The sequence below is a fragment of the Egretta garzetta genome, unplaced genomic scaffold (assembly GCF_000687185.1).
Source record: "Egretta garzetta isolate BGI_Z169 unplaced genomic scaffold, ASM68718v1 scaffold35, whole genome shotgun sequence".
Classification (NCBI taxonomy): Eukaryota; Metazoa; Chordata; class Aves; order Pelecaniformes; family Ardeidae; genus Egretta; species Egretta garzetta.
Genome location: NW_009259730.1, coordinates 1,972,712 through 1,996,889, shown reverse-complemented (window position 1 = coordinate 1,996,889; position 24,178 = coordinate 1,972,712). Strand labels below are relative to the sequence as shown.

Sequence of the window (24,178 nt, the reverse complement as noted above, 5' to 3'; positions counted from 1 at the left end):
TGGTGGTTAAGCATCAAGAGGACAGACTGGAACACTGCTGAAAATCCTCTAGCTGTGTGTATAGGGAACTTTTTTGGACATGCAAGATCAGCGCATATTTTGTCATGCAGAAGAGAAAGTTGAACCTGGATTTCTTGTTGACTTCCTCGGCCACTGGATAACACCAAGGTCACAGCATCATTTCCAGTGTGGAATCAAGAATTCCATATCCTTTCCTTTGTACTACAAGTACCAGATACTGTGACTTTTCATTTTATGGTGAATGGCACATTGAATGGGATAAAATGATATTTTAAGTGTCAGCACTGTATAGAAAAGAAAACAAAACCAAACCCAAATTCAAACCCTTAGTAATTTTATTTAGATTTAATCAAATAATTTCTAAAAAATGCTTGCCATCCTGATGGGAGCCAGTAGCTCACATAGGCTGATCTCATCATTTGATACCCAAATTGTTCGTTTCTAGGACAAAACCAGTTTCAGCAGCTTGCTGTAGCATTATGGGAGGTATAAGAGCACAGACGGAAAAAAGCTTTAAGAAAAGCATCTAAAAATAGTGTGTTTACAATAACTGTCATTCATTTTCAGTGGGAAATTATTATATTTCAGGAGGGTGAGAAATTATTCTAACTTAAAACAAATGTAAAAAGGCAGATCAGATCAGAGAGGCACCCAAAAGCAATATATGGAAATTAAGCTGACATGCCTACGTGCCTCAGCTGTGGCTACTTAAGCCCAGAGAAGGTAGGAGGAAGAGTGGGGTGGAGGTGGAGGAGACTGCCTTGGATGCTCACCAGGTCTCCATCACAGTCATGGGAGCTGCGCTCCCTATGCGGAAACAGCTGTACTACAACTTGGATAAGACAAAATAATGGAAAAATAAAAACAAACCCAAATCACTCATGCAGAAGAATACTGAAGGGAGGAACAAAGACGCTGAAACCCTAAGGTGCTGGGATTAAACTGTCAGAGAAACAAGCTCCCTTTCTGTCTGTCTTAATTAGCCCCATATTCCTATCACCAGCATGGCTTTAGATTCAAGCTTTCAACTGCCAATGATTTATTCTGATCTAGGGAAATCAGCAAAATCTGCTTTTTGCAGTCAGAGTCATAGAATAATCTCACAACACATTCAGGAAAGTTCATCAAGGACAGCAGTAGTTTTCCAGCTGTACAGTTCTGTATTAGTGAGTGATGTTTAACTGTATAATGGTTTTGATTACGGTACGTTGTTATGTCCTACTCCTGCTGCCACCGTAGCCTAGAGGGAATTTGCATGCGAACATGACATTTCATCTTGTTTTTCTGTATAAACAATTGAGTTTCAATAAACTCACTGAAACCCAAATATTAGAATAAACCAACTGCACAACGACCACTGGGGATAACTATAAATTATGCTTTTTGGTGTTTCCCGAATACTGGTGAATGCTGAGAGATACGTGCAACTGCTGTCAGTGGTCCTTCACGCCTTGTTTTAGGAAAGCTTATTACACGTCTGTGCCTGAACGCTATGGATAAACAGCTGTAAATCAACCTTGTCAAGGTGGCATTTTCCTGGCAGTAAGGGGAGCTGAGCGGGAGTCTGTATGGTGAGAATGTATACTGGGTGCTCCAAAACCCGCTCCGATGCCCTGGAGGTGAAGTAAAGGGTAATACCCTAATGTTTGACTTTATCAGAGCAACGCTGGTTCATGGGGTTTCCAAGCTCTGCGCCTGTTGCAGACCTTACAGTGCTCACCTGTAGCTTTTCCATCTCCCTCCTTGATTCTTGCAGTGTGTACTATTCCGAGCCACTTTTAAAGCACATTTAGAAAATCTAGATGATGAAGAAGTCAGCTACCCGCATTTTGTGCATTTTGTATATTTTGTACAGTGCAGCCTGGGATAAACATGTAGCATGTTTGATCATGTTTCTGCATCTGCTTCCTATCTGCTTTTATTATCCCAAATAATGAAATTTAACCTCAAATGACTAGGGCGCTGCTATTTCCGAGACTATATCCAACACCATGATCCAGCAGAGCAGCCACAGTCAGCTCACACACTCCTGCTTTACCTTCCGAGATCTGAAGGTGACGTAACCACCCAGCAGTGTTTTCTCTCGGGTCTGTCTGTCCAAGACTCTTGGCATTCGTTTGGAATTATTCATGCCCAAATCTCATGACTTCTTTAGTATTTCTTTGTTGGTTTGTTGTTTTTTTTTTTTTTTTTTTTTCTTTTACAGAAAAGGTTTCTACATCTTGTGTTAGCATTTATGACTAAGAGAAGACTACTGCTATTGCAACAGGTCTGTCGCTACAGGAGTTCTGCAAAGTAATGAGCAAGCAGCCTGCAATCATCTCTTTCTAAACCCAGCACATCCTCAAAAGTACCTACATTACCTACGGAGTTTCTCTTTTCCATTTCATTAATACCAGTTTTAGAAATTGTCAGCAGAAATAGAGAGGCATCAAATGAGTTTATATTCACGGTGCGTTAACAAAGCTTCCCAGCTTTTAGGATTCCTGCATGTAGAACTTTGTAGGTCTCTTGCGTTTGGGATTTTTGTCACATACCGCATCCCATGTTTGGGCACTTAGCAGATTCATAGGTGTGCTAACAATAATTTGTAAATGTTATTGTTATTTACTTGTAGCATTAACATAGGCAAAGGGGAATGCTTAAATTTGAGGAATTTTTGTTTGAAGGATAACATTACAGCTTTTTCAAATTTATCTACTTATCATTTTCTGAGTTCTTAAGAAGAATTTCTTGCCTTTCTGAAGAATGAGGCTGGACTGGATTCAGTTCTATCCTGTCTGACAAATAATTGCCATGACTGATATTGATTTTTCTCACTTTGCTGGTTTTATTTAAACTGCCTCTTGGTTTAAATGCTCCGAGAGATTTTTATAAAAGAAATACTTTTCACATGCATAGTAGTTTTCCTGAAGTTTTATAGAATTATCAGAAAGTCATATATTTGCAATTTTGAAGACTGTTTGCTAAATATCTTTAAAATAGTCTTCCTCTTCTGAAAATTAAATAATTCCATGGAGCAATTCATTTGACCGACAGTGTTAGTACTCAAAGTGCAACACAGGTAGTAGTATTCTGGTAAATGGTGGTAAACGGTCACCTCCTCTATAATATTTGGCCAGATAGTTTTAACTAGCTTAAGGAGAAATGCTGCAAGAGAGAAGGGCTCTTAGAATATGAAGGCACCTTTGCCCATTGCACACTGCCTACTTCACCAGTAAAACCCAGCCGGCTGCTGAAGGTTTCAGCAAAAACACCCTTTTGTACTGAGAAAAGAATTCCCAAAGGGAGGTCAGGAGATGAACCTGTGTCTGTGTCTGCATTAAGGACAGCAGAAACAAACAGTGCGTTGTTTCTGATAAACGTAGCTGCCTGTTAAATGATATCCCATGACTGTCCATGCTAATGGGCACCTTCGGGTAAAAAAGATGGTGTTAATGAAACCTCTGCTCTGCTCTTCTTGCAACAGGCACTTCTGGCACTCAAGGCAGCTCTCTGCTTTCATCCTCATACACCTTCGGCCTGTAGCCAAGAGCAGCTCCCTGCAATTTATTAAATTAGCTCTTTAAAAGAACCCCTTAAATACATTCTTTCCAAGCAATGGTTTTCCTAGTAAGCCTGGGCCAGTGTGCCAGGGCAGGGCAGGAGAGCTTAGCTGAAAGAAGACAGGCATGGGTTGAGTGGTAGGAGGTACTATGCACTGGGAGTGGAGCAGAACTGCCTTTGAGCTTTTTATATTCTCCCCTAAATGAAACAGCTCAGATGCAGCAGAAAGGTTTTTTGTCCCATGTCCCTTTTTTTTTTCCTCCTGAACTTACTATTGGGTGCTGCATAATGAAAATTTCTGTAGGGGGGAAAAAAATAATAATCAAAAAAAAAGAGTAGCTGACATGAGCCAGAGGTCTGACATTAACCATTTTGGGGCGGTGCTCGGTTCAGTGGCTCTGTGTTTAGAAGCTCTGCCTTGGACAGCCATTGCTTGAAATCACATCAGGTGAATGAATGACTTCTTTTCCCACTGATAAGAGAAAGCCATCATCTGGGAGAGCAGCAGTCTACCAGAAACAACCAGAGGAAAACTGGACTTGACCGTGAAAAGACACACACAGTTCAGCCCATTCCAGAGCAACAAGCATTATTCCTTAAGCTGCACAGAACCTAATTCTAAGGATGACATTTTTGTTTAAGTACCACCCTTTTTTTTTCTTCAGAAGAGGTTGATACAGTATAACTCTTGACACAGGATCAGCAAATCACTTCTCCTCGGTTATCAACAGCAACCAGAAGGCAAGCACTGTCCATGAAGGCAAACTGAAGGGCATGTGTATTGGTTCTCTATGAAGAGAAGCAATAGTCCCACAAAAGCAGATCACAGCTGATAAATAAGAGGAAAAAAGTTAAGATTAAAAACCAATTTTTAGCCAGCCAGCCACCCCCAACAATGAGGCTGTCGCACCGTTAAATTTTTTCATTTGCTTTGTATACAGTTATCAAAGCAATTAGTGTTATGACTTCGCTATCACTGTCAACTTAATTGGATACTTCTGTCACCTTAGACTACTGTATTCAGTCACCATGAAAAAAACGAAGTGAACATTTTAGCCTCTTAAACATAAAATAAACAACTGAACACAACATAATAGTGTCTTTCAACGCATTTCCTTCTGAATGGGAGAAGCCAGCTGCTGGGCAGGTACTAAACCCCTCCTGGGTTTTGTGTCTGGCAGCCTGCTTATAATGTGATACTAATCCTTCAATTCATACTTCACGTACTAAAAACATGAGAAACGTGCTGCAGAAGTGATTGAAAGGCTAGCTCTGTAGCTAATGACCCAATAAATACTCTCCAAAGCCTCTTCCACCACAACTTGGCCTCTCCAGTATGTTTGGGCAGCGTAAGCTAAACATTTCTGTAACGTAGATACATGTAGCCTCAAAAGCAGGAACTCTCTCCTGGGTGGTTAATCGCTATCTGCAGCGAGCATTTCCTAACATACTTACCAGTATGCATAACACAAGCGTAGCCACGCTGTCATTCTAGTTTATGTATGAAGACTAAAAAACTTGTTTTCTCTGCATTAGTCCTCTCCCTACTGCTACTGCCGGCAAGAGTTCCCCTGGTTGGGATTTTTCTTTTTTTAACTTAGTGTGGAAAGGTCCGGTAAAACACATAAACCAAATCCCACTGTTCTAAGTATTTTGGATGGAGAAGAAAGGATGCAATCCATTACAGATTTTATATGTATTTCTCTTTTGAAGTTCACAGCTTTTCTCATGACGGTGCTAACAGAAACTGCAGCTCTAAATGAAGGAAGACTGAATCTCAAAAGAAATGTTTAAAAAGTCACCAATCAAGTGGGAAACATGACCAAGAATGAAGCCTAGATGGAGGAGGGCAGACATGCTGAGATTACAAGCAGGTTCACCCTCTTAGAAGAGATGCCTCTAGCTGGCCTTCTGGAACAAAGGGGGCTGACTTACATTGCATTTACTCTGCTGCACCCCCAATAGACGAGGACAGGAGCCACCATTTCTTCTCCATGGAGTTGCTATAAAAGCATTTAATTTGCAGGATCTTGCTGGAACCCCCAAATGCTATTTTACAAGAAAATTGGAGGATGTAGTTAACGTACTCATTAATAAAGCTGTGGCCTTGCATCATGACCCACCCTTCTGTGACTGGATCACTGGCATGTTTGAGGTAAGTTCCTTATATAAACAGGTTAATATTTAAAATCTGCTCAGGCACTCTGATTAGCGTCCTTTGCAATGCCGAAGCAAACAGTGCCAATTTGTGACCGATCTGAAGGATAGACCGGGGAGTGCAGCAGAAAGCTAGCAACAAAGGCATACAAAAGCAGCGCTGACATACTTACAGTTGCATTTCTTCTGAACAAATCTAAGCTTGCATGCTGTTCGGTAGGTGGACAAACGAATGCGATCCAGATCTTGAGCCCCTAGTGGAAGAGAATAACAGCGACATTTGTATGGAATATGACCCGTGCGTATCTTTGCTAGCAGGGAAGCCGGAGAACAAAGAGGACACACGAGCTGAGTCTGTTCAATAATTTTCAAGGCTCTCTCCTTTGCAGGGAGAGTAGAGAGGGGTGAGGAGAAAGAAGGGGAATGGCAGGAGCTACAGTGTTAAAAGACTTTTTTATAAAGGAAGGCAAGGAATAGTCAGCCCACTGTGTCTGTCACTTTGAAGAACAATCTGGTCAAGCTGCAGGCTAAAAGACACGCTGGCTGGGCTCCAACAGCAGGGAAAACCTCCATCTAATTTTAATATTTTACAACAAAGCTCATAACAAATATCGTTGCCTGACGTGCCAGATCAGAAGAAGGTATTGCCAGCAAACAAAATTAGAAACAGTACCATGCCGTAATGAAAAGCCTGATAGCAGCCTGCAGAAGGGGGCATAGACCAATGCAAAGGCTGTGAGGCCCTTCTCCGTTGTGCGGAGGTACGCTCTCTGCAACGGAGAGCTTGAAGGGTCGGCTCTCTGCTTCACACATAGCTTGGCCCTGGCTGCTCCAACTTAAAGGCCTGGCAACATTTCCAAAGCAGCTGCCCAGGAGACGGGTATAAACTGACTGTGGGCTACGCCACATGCAAGCGCAGCGGAGAGGGACCGGGATGGGGGCAGAACCTGGCACGGTGTCTTTAGGCCTCCTGCTGCTGTGTACCACTCACAGCGCTTCCCAAAAAACCTCAAAAAGTAGATGAGGAGATTGTGATTTAAATCCTTCTCCTTCTTGGCTGGTATCTTACATAAAGAAGTGTTGCCTTATAGCTACGATATGGCCTACAAAATGCAAGACTGCTTATTAATTTTACCACACATTTCCCAGAAACACATTCAATGAGATTTTTGCGTATTTGCTGTATTTGCTTTTTCACTGTGGTTGGCCCTGTAACAGGAGTAGAACCTGTTCTATTCTGTTGAGCAAGGTACAAAATTACCAAAACCAGAGTTTCTTAAGGAACCGCGTGAAAACACATCCAAACAAGGTAGAATCAGGCTGTAAGAGAAATGAAGTGGAATACGGCCCTATTCAGCTTTTACACATGCTCCCCAAATGCTTTCTTTAAGATTTTCCTTGAGGTTATCAGCTGCATGGTCGTACATATGGCCATGTCGGCATTGTTCACCCACACTTTCTTAAACAATCTGCCATCCTTTGGACCCAGGTTTTTCAAATGTGCTCTGACCTGCGAGATGAAGATGAGAATGATACTCTCCCCTCTCCCCTGACTCGGCTCTTCTCCTGACCAGATCCTCCCACACCATCTTCCCAGGGCTCCCAGCTACTCCCTTTTGCCATTTGGCTGCCTTAACACCATCTGTTCCTGGGAGAAGCTACCCCTAACTACTTAATATCAGGTCTGGGAAGTTTTTTTATTCTTTTTCATCATATGCTTTATTGTTAAACTGCAGAGGTTTTTCTCTTCTCCATTAGTATCCCATTGACTGCTTTTGGAAGACTTCTTTACTGGTAAAGGGGAGGATAATGCTTGCAACACTAAGTCTTTCCTTTTTTAATAGGACCAGTGAGGAAAATGAATTTAACTTCTTCCCTCTTAACTTTAGAGAAAGCTACTAATAAAAGCTTACAGCGCTCCTTTATAAAATTTCAGCCTTTTAACAAGATGAAAGATTCAAAGCGAAGTGAGACTCTGGCTCATTGAGCTTCCCAGGTTGCAGTATTAATCCTAAATAAACAAGTTTGTAGGCAGTAATGTTGCTTTTTTTTCTTTACTATTTACACACACAGGGGATGGTATTATTTTGATATTATTTTGGGAGTAGGTGTTTTTGCTGATAAATCCCTGGAACAGACAATTTAATTTTATCACGATTCACATTTTGCCGCAGTCAGAGATCTATTTGTCAAATAACTTCTGTAGAAATAATTACTTCATTTACATGGAGAATCCTGAAAAACAAGTGGAAAAATGTGCGGGACTGAGCACAACAAATGAGACCCTGAATTTGTAACTTGCCTACAGGATTGCCAGTGGCTTCTCCTCCCTTTTGCCCACTGGCAGTGTTTCAACTCCGTTTCTTTTGAATACGCTCATCTCATGTAATGCTGCTTGCAGTTTGCAAAAATAATAAAGGGATACATTGCGAGCTTTGGCTGCTGTTTTCTTGCTGGGTAATATGTGCTGGCAGCACAACCGTGATGTACATTTTGAACTCTCTTCATCAGTCTGGATATACCTGAGCATGTCAGGGAAGACTAAGGGTGGCTAAGTGATTTGACGTCCAATGGTGCATTTTGAGATATAAGACACAATTTAAGCTTTAACCACAGGACTCTACAGAAGATGTAATGAGAAGACGCACAGAAGTTTTGTCATTTGGATCTAAAAAGCTGCCTGTTCTGAGGGAAAGGAAACAAAAAAGTCAAACTAAACTTCTTTAAATACAGGCAAAATCACATAGTGGCCCAAATCTAAAGTGAGAGTCAATTCCATCTATTCCTTGTGAAGAACAAATTTCCTACTTAAAAAGGCAGGAAAAGTTGGCTTTTTTTTTTTGCTGTCTTGTGTAGCCTGGAACATGACCCACTACTGTGGGGGTTTAACCACAGACTTGTAGATATGACTGCAAGAACCTGCAAGAGCCACTGGCAAAGTCCCCTATGAATTTTCTTCTTCTCACATCGGCAGGTTGTGGAGTCTAACTTTTTACCAGAAGCTTATGTTTGTTATAATGTTAAGGAGCTTCGCATGGTCCACAGTAGGTAGGGCGTGTGGAGCACATGGGGTTTGTTAAACATGGATCATGTGGGCTTGCATGAAGCTGAGGCCACCTGAATGCAATGCCAGGTTGAGCTTCTGTGTCAGTGAAGCACACCCTTCACACACAGGAATCCAAGGGACACTCAAAATGCAAAATTCAGTGTTTTACAATATGGACATTTCTTTGCCTAAAACCTATTTAGTTTTTCAAAAAGACTTAATATTTTCCCCTCTTTTTACTTAGTTGGAACCCAATTCTCTGTGTGCATGTGTAGCAGGAGGAGGAAGGGAGGCAGGCAAATAGAAAAGGGAAGCGTATGTGAGATAAACCAGACTCAAGTAAATATGTCAAAACACTAAAATGTGAAAGAAAAAATAGTAGACAATAACTATTTGTGGACAGTATGGGAAAATAGTCCCTCCTCTGCCTCCAACTACTGATTGTAAATTTTGCCAACACCTCCTTAGCTCCTCCAAAACAACCCAACAGCAAAACAGCCTTCAAAACTGTGGGAACAAACCATAAATCCTCACAGCTAAGGCTTATGCAATTATCTTCCATTTTAGGAATATTTCAAACTAACTGAAGTAAATGGAAGTTGTGCTATTGAATTTAGCTGATACAAGCTCAAATCCTCTCTATAATTCTAATTAAAAGTATAGTATGTTCTGATAATGGACAAATGCATCATCCTATATATTTTTTCTTTTTTTTTTGCTTCTGGCCAAAGAATATCCCCTCCCTCTACCAGTCCAAGATGTTGTACACAAGGGACAAAAGAAACATCTATCTGGGTTACAACAGCAAGCCTGGTGTGATATTGGAATAATTACAGGGCACAACAGAGCTAGTGGACACAGTGGAACAGGCCAAGACCATTCTCAGTAGGCCATATGTATGAGAAGTCCTTAATTTGGAGAGCTCAGGAGCGTGGATGTAGGGCATTCGGTCACCCCTGGAGAACAAGTCCAGGGCTCATTTAATTCACTAGCACAGACCTGGCCTTTCAGTGTGCACAGATGCTCAAATCCCAGGAATGCTCATCTTAGTCTCCCCCAGAAGACGGGGGAGATGTTCTGTCATTTTTTTTACTACGTTGCAGGGGACAAATAATGGGACGCTTAGTAATTACAGACAGAACTTAGGTAAATCTAGTAACAGGGTGGCAGTCTCAAACTTCATACGTAATAGAATTTCCTTGAGAAATGGTGGATTGTTTGTAAGAGAAATAAGAGATGACTGTCAAGAGAACTGCAGGAACATCGTTAGTATAGAACATCCCTGACACACTATTCTGCAGGGAACACAAAGCTTCACCAGAAACTGTAAAAAATGTGCTGAAGTGGGGTATGTAGTATACGAGTCCCTGTACTGTGTCTGGCTGGGATGGAGTTAACTTACTTTATAGCAGCCTGCATGGTGCTGTGGTTTAGATTTGTGGCTAAAAAAAGTGTTGATAACACACTGATGTTTTAGCTATCGCTGAACAGTGCTTGCACAGCATCCAGGCCTTTTTCTTTCCTACTCTGTCCCCTCCCAGAGTCGGCTGGGGATGGGCTAGAGGTTGGGAGGGGACACAGCCAGGACAGATGACCCCACCTGGCCAAAAGGATAGTCCATACCATATAATGTCGGGCTCAGCCATAAAATTGGGGGAGGGAAAGAAGGGGGTGGGGAGTTTTGTCTTCCAATATGGACATTGCTTGGAGACTGGCTGGGAATTCATCTGCTTTTGGGAGGCAGTCAGAGACCACCTCTGCATCACTTGCTGTTGTTTTTTGTTGCCATTTTTTTTCTCTCTTTCCATCACTTAATCAGTTGTCTTTGATCTTAAGCCATGAGTTTTCTTGCTTTTGCTCTCCCTATATTCTCTCCCATCCTGCTGACAGCTGGCTGGGGATTAAGCAAGCAGTTGTGTGGGTGCTTAGCAGGTGGCTGGGGTGAACCTGCTACAGATACCCTCAGTAAAAGATGTAGTCTTTCGGAGACCTTTATCCCTCTTTATTGCTACCTGTGTATTGCAGCATTTTTGTCTCAAGAAGCTACTGATCAAAATAATACAATCACAAAATCTGATCTAGAAAATCCCGCTCTCCTGCTCTTTGGTCAAATCAGCCCATTTTCCTGTAGTTTTGGTCTCACAACATGAAACCAGTTGTGAAATGGAGATATCAGTTACTCGAGGTGGAAAGCTTGCATGAATTTTACTGACACTGCAGTGTAACTGGCTTGGTCTATCACATCAAAACATTTCTAGGAAGTACTTACGCATTTCTGCAAACAGCTGCCTTCTTTCTGCCATGGTATTTCCTCTTTTCCCACAGTCTTCAATCATTCTGGAAGACAAAATCATGTGAAAATATTGACTGATATTCCCAGACTGAACATACGTACATAAGCGTCCATAACTGATCCTAGAGAACCTTTGAGGTTGACTGGTGCTCCATGTGTACCTAGTGCCTTTTGCCAGCCTCCCTGTGGCATGGTTTGCGGAGAAGCTGGTCCCCAAATTGTCCTCCATTCCCTAGACTCTGCTTTCAAGCATTTGTTTTCCCCCCTCTCTCTCTCTCTCCCAAAGGCAATGTTCAGTTTTTCTGCTTGATGTAACTAACTGACTTACATAACACAAGCTCTGAAATTCATTTTAGGTTTTCTTAAATAAGGAATCTTCAGTTTAAATTATGTAAGAGAGAAGAAATCATAAAAGATTCGGATATAATTTTATAGTTTAGAAAATGCCTTTCTAGCCAGTTCTGGGTGGAGGAAACACACAAAAAAACCCCGCAACAGCAACTAAATCTCTACTCCACAACATAATACCCTCTATTTACTCAAGCAAATACCCTCCAAATATTCATTCAAATTCAAGACAGTATGTCTGTGATTAAATGAGTTCCAGTAAAAGGCTCAGAAGTAAGAATATATTTTCCTTCAGTTTTCAGATATAAAAAACTTCAGAATATTTTGAAGAGCGCTATTGCTGGATATAGCATAGAGAAAAGAGACAGCTTCCTTCGCAGCCAGCAGTCAAACCATAAAGACCAAAGCCTTCAGAGTAAAGATAAACATCTTCAGCAGCACTCAAAAAATGAAACCAGTGTCAGCATCACCACTTTCTATGGGTAATTACTCTAGCAAACCAATATCCATTCCTCCCTGCCAGGCCTGGTTAGGGCTTCTGACCTGCATTTTAATCTGCATCCTTATCTCAACTAGACTGTGTAAAATAACATCAGACCACATGGGATATAAAGGAGATACTCTGTAGAGGCCTGCAATCCAAAATATTCCATTGTATCCCATAGCAAACCCACATATGTATATAACAGGAAAGATAAAAGTACTGGATACTGAAGTCTACCATCACCAAAGGCCTCAGGATAGAAAACCAGTTTCCTTTTATGTCTCAGCGGAAGAAAGGCAATCACAGAAGAGGTGTTTTGCTGTGTGGTTTTTTTTTTTTTCCTTCCAAAATGCACTGTTCAAATGAAGTGGTGGTACATTTACAAATAGGCCTTTTCCAAATAGCCTATTCAATTCTCAGAGTGCTGATAAAGGCTCTGCTAAAGTGCTATCTACGGTGGACATCTTGTGATGTGAGCAGCAGTCCCGCTAGGAAGTGGACAAAGGGTTTGGCTGCAGCCTCTTTGCAGGGATATTCAAGTTCACCCTTCTGCTCTAATTTGGCCGGGAGTGATACAGATGTGCGTAGCACGGCATTAGGTCTGAGCTAATATATATGCTGCCTTTCTGCAGAGATAACAGCTTTCAGTATAGTGCTTTACAGACGTGGCCACACAGCCTCTGATCTGGAGGTAGCTGGTGTCTTGCTGGCTTAGAGGTGTCAGGGAAGACTCACACCTACCTGCAAAAAGAGATATACCTCAAGATATGCCAGATCCTAATTAAAAAGCAAGCAGTAGCATCTTTTGTACCCAGATCAGCCTCAAATCTCTGCCCATAAAAGACGAAAACCAATGCAATCCCACTAACCCCAGCTTGAGTTCCCCACTCCATTCTGTTTCCAGTCCACCTCATAGTAGGAGACAAATTTGGCATGGTAAATGACCAGATCCCGTAGGACAGGTGGGTTAATAAAGCCCTTTGAAAAGACAGCATCTTTTACCAGGCAGGGCAGTTGAGTGAATACTTCAGAGCAAATAAAATTTTAGATTAACTTTTATAATTTGTAGAGTGGGTCACAGGCCATCATAATTTTCTCTGACTTCTCCTGTGTTCAGAATTATTTTACAAGCAACATGCAGCTGGTTTTCAGACTATATGCTGTTCACATTAATTGACTGAGATTGGGTTATTTGGATTTTGGCATGAGGATTACATCATCATCAGTTTTGTGATACAATTTACACTTAAATCTTACAGATTTTTCTCCATTTATTAATTTGCTGTTTTCATTCCACCAATGTTCTCCGATATTTCATGAAATAATCTCTCAGAGATTGCAGCAAACTTTATCGAAAACAAAAGGGGTGCAACTTTATCCTCCGTTCCCTCATACTGTCTCTTGGATAAAAATATTCCTTAGCTATTGCTTTTAAATATCTACAGCACAGCACATCCACTGGAATGTGGCTCTCCTGTGACCTTATTCACCATGTGGAAGAATTTTCCCAGTCAAAATTAAGTAAAAAAAAGGTATTTTTCAAACAATGCAAATTGTACAGCAAGTTCTCCACTTCCTTCAGAGAGCCCATTCCTAAAGTGTCCTTTCAGTGGGGCAAAAATCATTAACCGGTTTTCCCTTTTGTGCAATTCATTCTCCCCTTGCTTTTATTGATGTTTATATCTCCTTATATAAAATGTTCCGTGGACCTGATCGTCATTTTTCAGGATGTCCCATTATCTACAGAAACTGAATCACCCTCTTCACTGCTGGGGCTTATGGGGATTACCAGGCCTGACAAACAACTTTATACACACACAACTCAGGCTTCCTTGGAGAGGGAAGAAACTTTGTATTTATATTTTTAAGACTCTCACTGCACTAGATATTTTGCAGATTTAAAAATAGCCTTCATCCCAAATGACAATCCTAAAATCCTCTGCAACGGGATATATGCGATTAAGCTAATGAGAACATTAGCAGTGGCAGTATTTTCAGATAGGTATCTTCTATCCCTCCTTCGCATCTTTTCCCAATAGAAGAAAAATGATAGATGATGCTCCTCAATGTTGTTATTTTTGAATCGCCATTGATAGGAATTCACTCAATGGTGTCCTCCAAGCTTTTCAAATGCATTTTAGCTGTAGAATGTGCTACAGCCCAGGCTCAACTAATGCCATTGGTCATGGGTGTTGGGCAATGGGTGTTGGGCATCTCCCTTCTCAGCCTTGCTCACCTTGATCCAGCTCACAGCTACACAGCTCAGCTCTTTAAATCAGATTACAGAGACCCAGGCTTTGAGCCTGGGATGTGCCCAGCTCCGTCCCTGGGGGTTGGCCGTGAGCATAACTCACTACAGTCATGTTCCACTATTTCTCACTTCGCTTATAACACACGTCAAGCCACAGAAAAAGAAGGACTATTTGTTCTATAGGGGAAAAGAGCAAATCACAAAGTGAACTTTAATGTACCTTAAAAAACAGTATAAATTATCAGAGATGTAATTTTGAAAAATATTAATTAATGTACACTCTTCCCATAGTAGGGATTAGATTCTATTTGTCTTCTATTGATCCCTTCCACTATCTTTTTCCCTTTGCTTTTCTCTCCAGGAACTAGCTCCTCCACTGCAGGTAAGGAGAACACCTACTGTGCATCTAATTAAAATTCTTGTCACGGGCTAATTAGTAAGGTACCAATTAGCAAGATATTAAGGCTTCGATATATTACAGACATTCCAGAGCAAAAATCATTCCAAGCATAAGGTTTCCAGCCTCTGAAAAAGATACCGTGAATGTTTCATTTCTACCAGTGTTTCAAGCTGAAAACTTTCATAATGTTAGTAGCGCTCGAAGGAAAATAGTAAATAAAGAAATAATTTAGTTTGATTTGAACTCTCTTGATTACAATTTCATCTTCACGTTCCATCATCATGTATCAGAAGCATAGTTGGTCTATTTTTTTTTAATATGCTTTATTTATTTATAAAATCTGGGAGGGAATATCATATAATATACATAAGGTGAGAACTAAATGCCTCATTTTTCTCTCCTTTGCTGTTGTGCTGCTTTGATTTAATTTAGAATTAATTAATTAATAATCTCACACATAAGTGTTTTTCTTGTTTTAGTATTTATAGGGTAACTAGCATATTTTATTACCCCCCATTTTACATCATCCTCCTTGTAATTAGCATATTTCCATTTCTTGAGCTCTCTCTATGCATGGTAAAAGCAATGCCTGCCCCAATTAAATCATTAGTTCCATAAAACCATCAAAAGAAGTAATTGCCTGTATACCTGGAGAAGGAGCTCCCCCCTGGGGAGTTCCATGCACTTCCCAGGAGACTGCCAAAAATTCCCAACCTGACACACACGCGCGCAGACAGTTTGATGGCTCTGAGAGAAGCCACCCTATTAATACTTCCACAAATCCCCATCCCGTTTGTCCATGACAGATGAAGTGCCCCGGGGAGGCGGGAAGCACGCCAGTGAGGAAACTCGTCTGTTGAAATTCATTAATTGTGGCATGAAAAGTTTATCAAGTCCCATGTGATGGCTGTGACACAGCCGTGCGTTTCACAAAAGAGGCTCCGAATCCTGACTGGTGACATCCCTGACCATCTTTCAGGCTGGATAAAAGTTGGTTTTTCCACTGCAGCAGGCACAGAAGAAAAAAATGAAACACTTGTCTCTGCCCAAGCCTTGTCCAGTTGTGCTTGCAGCGGCTCTGAAGTACTTGGGAGCGTTCTGGGACGTGACTTCTAGCTGGAAGTTTCGCTCCAGAAGACTGACAAAACCAAAAGCGAGTATCTCAAGATCACTTTTGGAAAGAGTACTGCCGTCTCGTAGAAAATATCAACCAGGCTCAAGCATCCTTTATTCTGAGCAGTCTGTATTTCCCTAGTGAGGAAGACTTCAACTCCTGATATAAACAGCTATGTTTTTTCTTCCATGAAGTGTCAAATGTTAGATATTTGCTTTGGTATCTCTGGGAATTGGAAGCATTAGGATGCAGAGAAATGTGCTGGTTTCTCAGTGGCTATTTTTCATGCTGTTGGCAAATCAGATGCTATTTTCCATGCAGCTGGTCAATATTTAAACCCAGCTTTGAGCAGACAGCAGTAGCATTTTTCAGCTGCACAGGCTTCTTGTCTGCCATTGCTCGGGACGGTTTTATCAAAATGCCCTCCACACCTAACAAACTGCTATTCCTTTTCAGGATTTACCAGCCACAGAAATTTTGATTTAGGGAGATGAAAGAGCCTGCTAGGGTCTAGCTTACAGTGACTTTATGAAGAACTTAAAAGCTGTAGTCAACAGCCAGGTTTGGAGTGCTGTTCATGCAGGAGTCATAGCAATATGAGAGAGAAGGTTTTCTGTAGATTTTTCCTCATCTCCCATTTTCTCCAAATTCAGCCCTGGTAGGTGGACACTGCTCAGCAAGCCAGAGCAGAGTTATGGCTGCTCATTTCAAAGTGAATTTGGACTGGAGAATACAGAGTTAAAAGGGACAGTGAGTGCTAGCTAAAGCCATATTTGCAAAGTCATCAACCTCAGCAATCCTTGAAGTTACTACCGAGAATCATCAAAGGCCATTTCAGAGCCCTCTCCCCTTAATGGATTTATTGGTGCCTTATGAATGCCTTGTTCCACATCTTTTAATGAAGCAGGTCCCTAATAGGTCTCTCTCAGCTTTACATTCCAGGACTAATCTTTGGCACTATAATAAAATTGTCCCATGCTCTTTCCTGAGGCTAGGTATAATTGCATTGCACTTACAGTGTTGTTTGTATTTTATCTAGATGAGCATTTGCAGTGAAGGAGGAAAATAAAAGCAGTTGCTAAGCTCATCTCCAGCATGAGCCCCAGCAAGTCTGCCTCTTCTTATTTTTGTCATATTTTGCAATTTTAATATTACAACAGATTGGAAATTCTCTCTTGATTTATTCCTTTAGCAAAATGTGTCTCTTGTTTTTCAGAAAGAATTTTCCAACAGATTTTTCATCAGTTCCCTGTTTGGAAGCTTCATATCCTTAGTAGAAAACTGTCAGATATGCCTAATAGGGCACCCACTGCAACTCATTTTCACAACACTCAGTCTTCAAGGAAGTCTGAATGCTCTGTAAATCTTATCTGTGAGGTCTAAAAAACAAATTGTGAAGAGGTTCATCACTAAAGAAAGAAAGGGTAATTTGAAGATAGAAAACACGAGAGTCAAAATAGGGTAATTTCATATTTAATACTGTACAGATTCAGAACTTCGACAGAGGATGCCGTGACTGATGGGCTTCATGGAGCAAAGGAACCACCAGTAATTTTCCATGTGCACAATCATTATCAAGTTTAGGAATTCAAACTGTTATTAACTAGGCCAAAATCTACCCCCAAATCATTGTTTTTCTGCTTTTTATGGGTGCTCATAGAGAATTTTCATCTTTTCTCTGCAGCACAAAGGAGGACTTCTCTTGCATAACAGAGAATCTTACTACTCCAGACACAGAATCATAGAATCGCTTAGGTTGGAAAAGACCTTTAAGATCATCAAGTCCAACCATTAACCTAACCCTGCCATTCCACCACTAAACCATCTCCCTAAGCACCTCGGCTACCCATCTTTTAAATACCTCCAGGGATGGGGACTCGACCACTTCCCTGGGCAGCCCATCCCAATGCTTGACAACCCTTTTGGTGAAGAAATTTTTCCTAATGTCCAACCTAAACCTCCCCTGGCTCAACTTCAGGATATTTCCTCTTGTCCTATCGCTTGTGACTTGGGAGAAGAGACCAACACCCACCTTGCTACACCCTCCTGTCAGGTAGTTGTTGAAACACATTTAAGAAAACCAATACTTAAGACTTACAATATATATGTGAAACTTTACAAAATTGTCTTACAAGAGTTGCTTAGATATATTTTTCCAGCTATGCTCTTTTAGAGTCAGCCTTCTTGGCACTACAAGAAACTACTCTACTGGATGAAACACTGAAAGAAAACTAACGTTCAGTGCTTCAAATATGTTTTCACCATTTAAGAGTATAAAATGATCCAATAAAATCATTTTGGTCAGCTCCAAAAAATTTTTCTCCAGTGCTTCACTGACATCGCTTCTGATAAACAGCTCTGATAAACAGTAGGGATTGATTTTAGCTAACTGGTATAGAATTAAACACAGCTTTTCAACGCTCTGTTCAAATACTATTTTAAAATATTATTTTGTCTAAGTTTTATTAAATACTTTAAAGCAAATAAAGCAGATATTGATTTCCTTTATACACATGCACAATGTTTCAGAGCCTTAGTTCAGCTGAGGGGTAGTTAGAAATAACCTCCACTAGCAGACATTTCTGTTTTGTTACACTCAAAACACATTCCAGAAAAAGAAGAAAACCCAAAAATTCAGACACAAAAGTTGACGATATACAGTGCCAAATCTGCTTATCTGATGTGTTAATCTGTTAATGGAATTTTGCCATGCCCTCATCAGGGACATGGATTTCACCCAAACTATAGTTTTTCCTTCAACATATGGGTTGTGGTTTTTTTACTATTTTTCTAAAAAACATGATCAATAAAGTATTGATCAGCTTTAAACACTCAAATTTGCAATTCTGCTTCTTTCAGTTGGTTAGGCAAAGAGTATTTCATAGGGAAAACTGCAATGAAACTCAACGGATAGAAAGTTGTAAGGACTTTATCACAGAAAGCATGGAATTGATACTCTGATACTCTGGTCTTCTCTCAGGTCTTTTTATTTGCTGTTGTAGAGACACAAAGGAGGCTGCAGGATTTCACACATAATTAAACTCCTACCTAGTCAAAGGGACCTTTCAGTTCTTCTTGTGCTGCCATAATTAAACCCAAATTCATTTGAGTAAGCTATCAGTGATACAATTGTGTTGGGAAGCATTTCCTGGCTTCTGCCAATTTTAATAATACAAGTTGTCAGTTTTTGTAAATAGGGATTTGATGATTACTTGCTTAGGACAGTAGGTACTTTCATCTCCTTAGAATTATAAAAACATCTAAACAAACCAAATGGGAGCTGTGGGAGAAGATACATTCCCGGGCAGTTGAAATTATTGAGCTCCTTTGCATTTGCTGTGAAAATCTTTCACTAAAATTAAGTATTGTTGGGTAGTCAAACAAATTAGTCAATAGAGAGGCTGTTGGCTTTTGTCACCTTGCCTGATCAAAAGTTTCAGCATCCAAACAATTAATTGAACAGTCATTGATTTAGAGAAGTTGAAAAAACCTTATCAGCTAAGAAGAGTTTTCCATTATTTGTCTGAGAACCAAGAAGAATTTAAACGTTTTCATCTTATAGCTGAAATAGACCCCTTTGGTCTTTTTCTGCTTTCTAATTTTCTGAAATACTGTAACAAATAGATTCATGAAAAAGTAGTCTGAATTATATCTGAACACCATAGCTAAAAAAGAATCTTTAAAAACATTCCTATGGAAATCCAAGTCTCTCCAGATCTAACTGGGGGAAAGGTGGAAAATTAATTACAAGTGAAAGAATGATGAGGCACTGATGAAATTGTTCACGTATATTCTTTCATAGTGGTAGCTGTTAATTTGTCTTTAAGTTCAGCGAGAGCAGGCACTAAGACAGAAGAATGGCACTAGGAAGAGAATTAACGAATTTATGAGCATATCTGGGTTAAGTATACCTTCTGAGACAAAAAAAGCTTTGATTACTGAGTCTGCATGAATCTCATGCAGAGAGAAATCAGATCCTTAATGCAAGTAAGAGCAGCCTACAGGCTGATCTAATTAATACCTGAAGAAGGCATCTTTAGCAATTAGCTATTGTCAGGGAATAAGGTAATGGGAGATTTTCTCTTTTTTACCTGGCCATATCCCTTCTGTAAGTGGCCTGATGGCTTGAGTAAAAGTGGTACAACTTGATCATTTTGGTGGCTGCATTCAGTTGAAGATTCTTTTAAAGCAGATGCCAACTTCTACCTTTTAATTCTGTTTTCAAGTACCAGATCACATTGAAGGACACACACCTCTAAGTTTGTGGTGGGAAAACAAGTTCCACATGCACTGTTAAAATGATTTCACTTGGCAGCCTTAGCTATTATAGTTCAGTCCTCAAGATACCCAGTTAAGATACTAACTATCCCAAAGTCAGAATTATTAAAATCAGTGTCTGTACATTCTTGTTCCATAACTTCCTGCCTGCACGCCTGTGAATAATCACCTAAGCAGTACAGCAACACGATCATTATATCCAACAGAAACAGAACAGGTAGGCTGGAAGTACCATGTGATAACAGAAGAAACAGCAGAAAAAAATCCAAGCAATGAGACGTCTAAATTTGCAAAAATTTAAGTGACAAGAAATTACAGGCCAATACAAACATTTCTGAGTCTTCTAATGGTGAACACATAGGAAAAGGCAAACTCAGATGGGCTCCAGTTCAACAAAGGCTTTCTTTAATCTGTCCTTATTCTGCAAAGCCTTTACGCACACACTGGACTCAAAGCATATGCTTGAATTCCACTGTGCTGACCGAGTACTTAGCTGAAGAAGAACGGACTACTGAACCGGGCTCAGAGGTTTTTCTGTTTAGTCCTTAATAACTGTCTAACAAAGAGGACAGCCTACAAACAGTCTATATAAAAGGGAATGTGCTTGGAAATGGCACTTCAAGGAGTCAGAATATCTCCCAACACAAAGATAAGCTTTAGTCACGTGCAGAGATGTATCTAACAGAGAACATACCTCCTCCGCATGTGATGTGGAAGTTTGCAGAGTGCTGAGGTCACTTAGAAAGCAAAAGGAATTAAAGAATTAAAGAGAAGGGTGTAAGAAGCACAAGAATCTTTCCCCTTTTCCCCCTCCTCCTCTTCATTATTTGGATGTATGTTGAGATGCTTTTCAGGATGCTTTTCTTATAAAAGTGAACTGCAAAGAGAACTACATTTTATGGCAGTTCGTACCTCACTGGTTACTCCTCAAGTATCTCACCACAGAAGGTTAGCATAAGCTTTTCTGCTACAGAACTGTCTTTGATGCAAATGTATTCTGTCTTTGCCTCACAGCAAATTTAGGCTTCCCGTTGCTGGACTACTTTCATACAATATTACCATACCCTTTCACATTAGTCTAGTTAATCCATTTCAGTGATTCATAAGGTGCAGCTATTTATTAGGAGCAGGATTTTCTGCAAAGCTATCCATTCAATAAATAGCAAGTCAGGCATCTTATGTCCTCACTACAACATCAATACGTTAGACATAAGGCTGTGAAGGGCTGTAATAACTTCAAACAATTCAAGAAAAAAAACACCCTTATTTCAACAGGTAAAGGAAATGAAAGCAAATGCAAATGAAAAAAATGCATAGCTTGATATGCACTATCGGCTAGTTTATTTTCTCAAATAAAAAACCTAATATACCAAATTACTTTTAACCTAATTAAAATCTGACATTATTTTATTAGGCAATATCATTATTACAATAGTGTACAAGAAGAAAGTGAAATACAATATAATTATGTAGCAAATAGTCTCATACACTAATCCAGAAGAGAAAGCTAATGCTTGAAATATTGAATGCAAAGATAATGGCTGGCGGTGCTTGTAAACGGACACGGCAGAAGGAGGCTGCTACGTGAGATTCACTGATCCCCTTCTTTCCTCTCAGATACGCACATTACATCGAACACCGGTTGGACCCTGCTAAACTCGAGTTACTGTTGTATAAGCAAAAAATACTTGAAGAGGAACATTTTTAATAAACCAGTATTAATTATATTGTGAAAGAACATTTAGGTTATAAAAATCCCTCCAACACAGCATAAGCAATTCAGAAATATACTTGTAAGCAGACTTTTGTCTGGAGAAATTTCAGTGTCCTGAATTTACCTCTCCCATGGTGAGGAGGGAATGTGAAGAAAGCCAAGGGGAGCATAGGAAAGCCCAAAAGAAGCACAGCTAATCAAACTGGCAGCTATGGCTGCAAAGATTCCCGATGTGCTTTGAAATCCCCAAATGGTTGGTAAAAGAGATTTTTCTTCATGTAAAATGAAGTAGATGATAGCTTCTTAGAAACACTCATCTAAGAGTAGTCAAGACAGAAGACACGCTCCTACGCAAGCATTGCACCAAGATGCACAGAATGCATCAACTTGTGTGGAAAAAAGACTTCTGTAACATTAACAACAGGTTACAAGAGGCGCCAGAACAGTCAAGACACAGTCACACAGCACGTTATGTCTGTATGTGATTCTGTCACGTGTCACCAAAGACCAAACTTGGTCCAGAGCCATCTAAATTGAAGTCGTTTAAGTTGGTAAGGAGCAGATTTGAGCTAAGCTGCTTAATGCTATTTGCAAATAAGAGTAAGTGCATTCGCACCTCAGGTGTCATTTGCTTAATTCTGAGACCATGCCTAGTATTCTTCTGAGTAATCTGGCAAAAAAGCAGCAGCGTATTTTTGGTCTGCCTTATCAAATGCAGCACATCAGAGCAGGAAGCAAGAGACCTTCTCCCTTCGTCTGGCTCTGGTTCAACCCCACTCAACTATTGCATTCTGGTTTAGGCACCAAGTTGTCTGGAAGCTATTGACAGAGCGGAAGGCGCGAGGAGGAGAGGTGGGGAAATACTCAGAGGTTTGAGACCGGAGGGTCTGATTTCTGGGAAGAGAATAACATCAAATCTCTACAGTTTTGTTAAATGCTGATGAGCTGGGAACACAATAGCTATCTGCTGTTCATGCTGAGGAGAGAATTATTAGGTGTGATACACAGAGTTTAATTAGGAATAAAAGGAGTGATATTTAAACACAGAAAATGTCTGACCTCGACAGGGGAACTCAGAAGTGAAAAAGGCATGAGGCTGTGGACAGTCTCTCAAGAGATGTGGTGAATGCCCTACTGTCTGTGGCTTTTAAACCTGTCCCACTAAATCTTTGAAATACAAATTGTAGGGCCAACACTGTATTTTCAGTGAGGTGAAGCGGAGACTCCAGAAGTGTTTCTGGGCCAGGCTCATGCTATAAAATAGCATGTAATAGAGATTTATCAGCAGAGGACCATCTTCTATTCCCCAGCTGTACGTATGTTTTTTTCCTCTTACATACTTCAAAATTTGGTTTTTTAGACACGCAGCCTTTAGAACAGACTAGCTTAGCAGCCCCATCCTAATCCCTCAGTACTCCTTCTGCCTTGGCTATTATCTTCCTTTGGCCCCACCTTTCCCAAACCATCCATTCGCCTCCACTGACTTGTGATTTCGCAGACCTCCCCTGTGCTGTATCACGGCGTTGCGATGCCCTGGAGCAGACTGCTCAGCGACAGCTTACTGCTTTGCTTCTTGCCTTCGCCTCCGGTGTAAATAGAGAGCAGAGGAAGGGAGCAAACCCCACAGCTGGATTTTGGGCACTGGGCTCAGATCTCTCCCTTGTGTTGAACAGACGCCACAGGCTGGAACATGAAAAAGAATTGCCCAACTCCCCTTTTATCTGTGAGAAAGATGACAACACGGCACCCTATACATCAGTGAGGTGTATTAAAGACACAAGGTGACTAGGAGCAGCGCTGGTGTTGTGAAGAAGCTGCCCTTCCCATAGAAATGGGAGCAGATAAAGCCTTTTGGTACAAGTGCCTCCTCAGATGTTCTTCACCTTCTACTAAAAGAAGTTCTGGATGGCGATTTTTTTTTTGACTGGGCTAAATTAACTGGTACTTTTTACAAGGTGCTCAAGCTACAGGCAGAACCCCAACACGGGAGAACCTCCTGGAGCAAATTCTTCCGCTTCTCAAATTATAAACCTGCCTGAGGCCAGTGGTACATTTGCCCAGTGCTCTGCAAGCGAATGGTGCCCACCCTCCCACCCTGGCCCTTGGCGAAGGCCTTTGCAATGTGCAAAGGGAAAAGGCAAACCTACGTGCTGGAAGGAGAAATGGTCAGCCTTGCTCTGCTGTCGCAAGGTGTTTTTACGAGGTACTGACTTCGAAGAGCTAGGGACCAAGTTAGAGCCAGGTAGCCAAGTCAAAACCACTCAGGATCAGAAAGCTGAGAAGCAAGAATATCACAAGCCCAGGCCTCAGGGCAGACATGGTCAGAGGTGGGGCTCCACATCAGGGAACCTGGTGTGTCCTGCGTAGCAGGATCCCCAGGAAGAGCAAGACAGGGCTGCAGCAAAGTCAGCTGGAGGAACAAAAAGTTTTCAGCAGAGGAGAACCAGGACTATGCCCCTTCTCTAAGGGGCAGGACTAAGAGATGAGATGAATTAACACAGCATAATACTCTGAGCAGCCAAGAAA

General features: G+C 40.8%; 1 protein-coding gene across 3 annotated transcripts in view; it reads right to left on the bottom strand.

Moving 5' to 3' along the window:
• DTNA (dystrobrevin alpha) overlaps positions 1 to 11,124 on the bottom strand; it is a 93,743-nt gene extending 82,619 nt beyond the window's left edge. For 2 of the 3 annotated variants that reach the window (XM_035894935.1, XM_035894936.1), the window contains exons 1-2: positions 11,040 to 11,124; positions 5,898 to 5,978 (exon numbers count right to left, since the gene is read on the bottom strand). In XM_035894935.1, coding sequence (XP_035750828.1) covers positions 5,898 to 5,978; positions 11,040 to 11,124 — 166 coding nt within the window. The remainder of the gene's footprint in view (positions 1 to 5,897; positions 5,979 to 11,039) is intronic. The other variant, XM_035894937.1, reaches the window with a different exon arrangement.
• Positions 11,125 to 24,178: the final 13,054 nt, after the last annotated feature.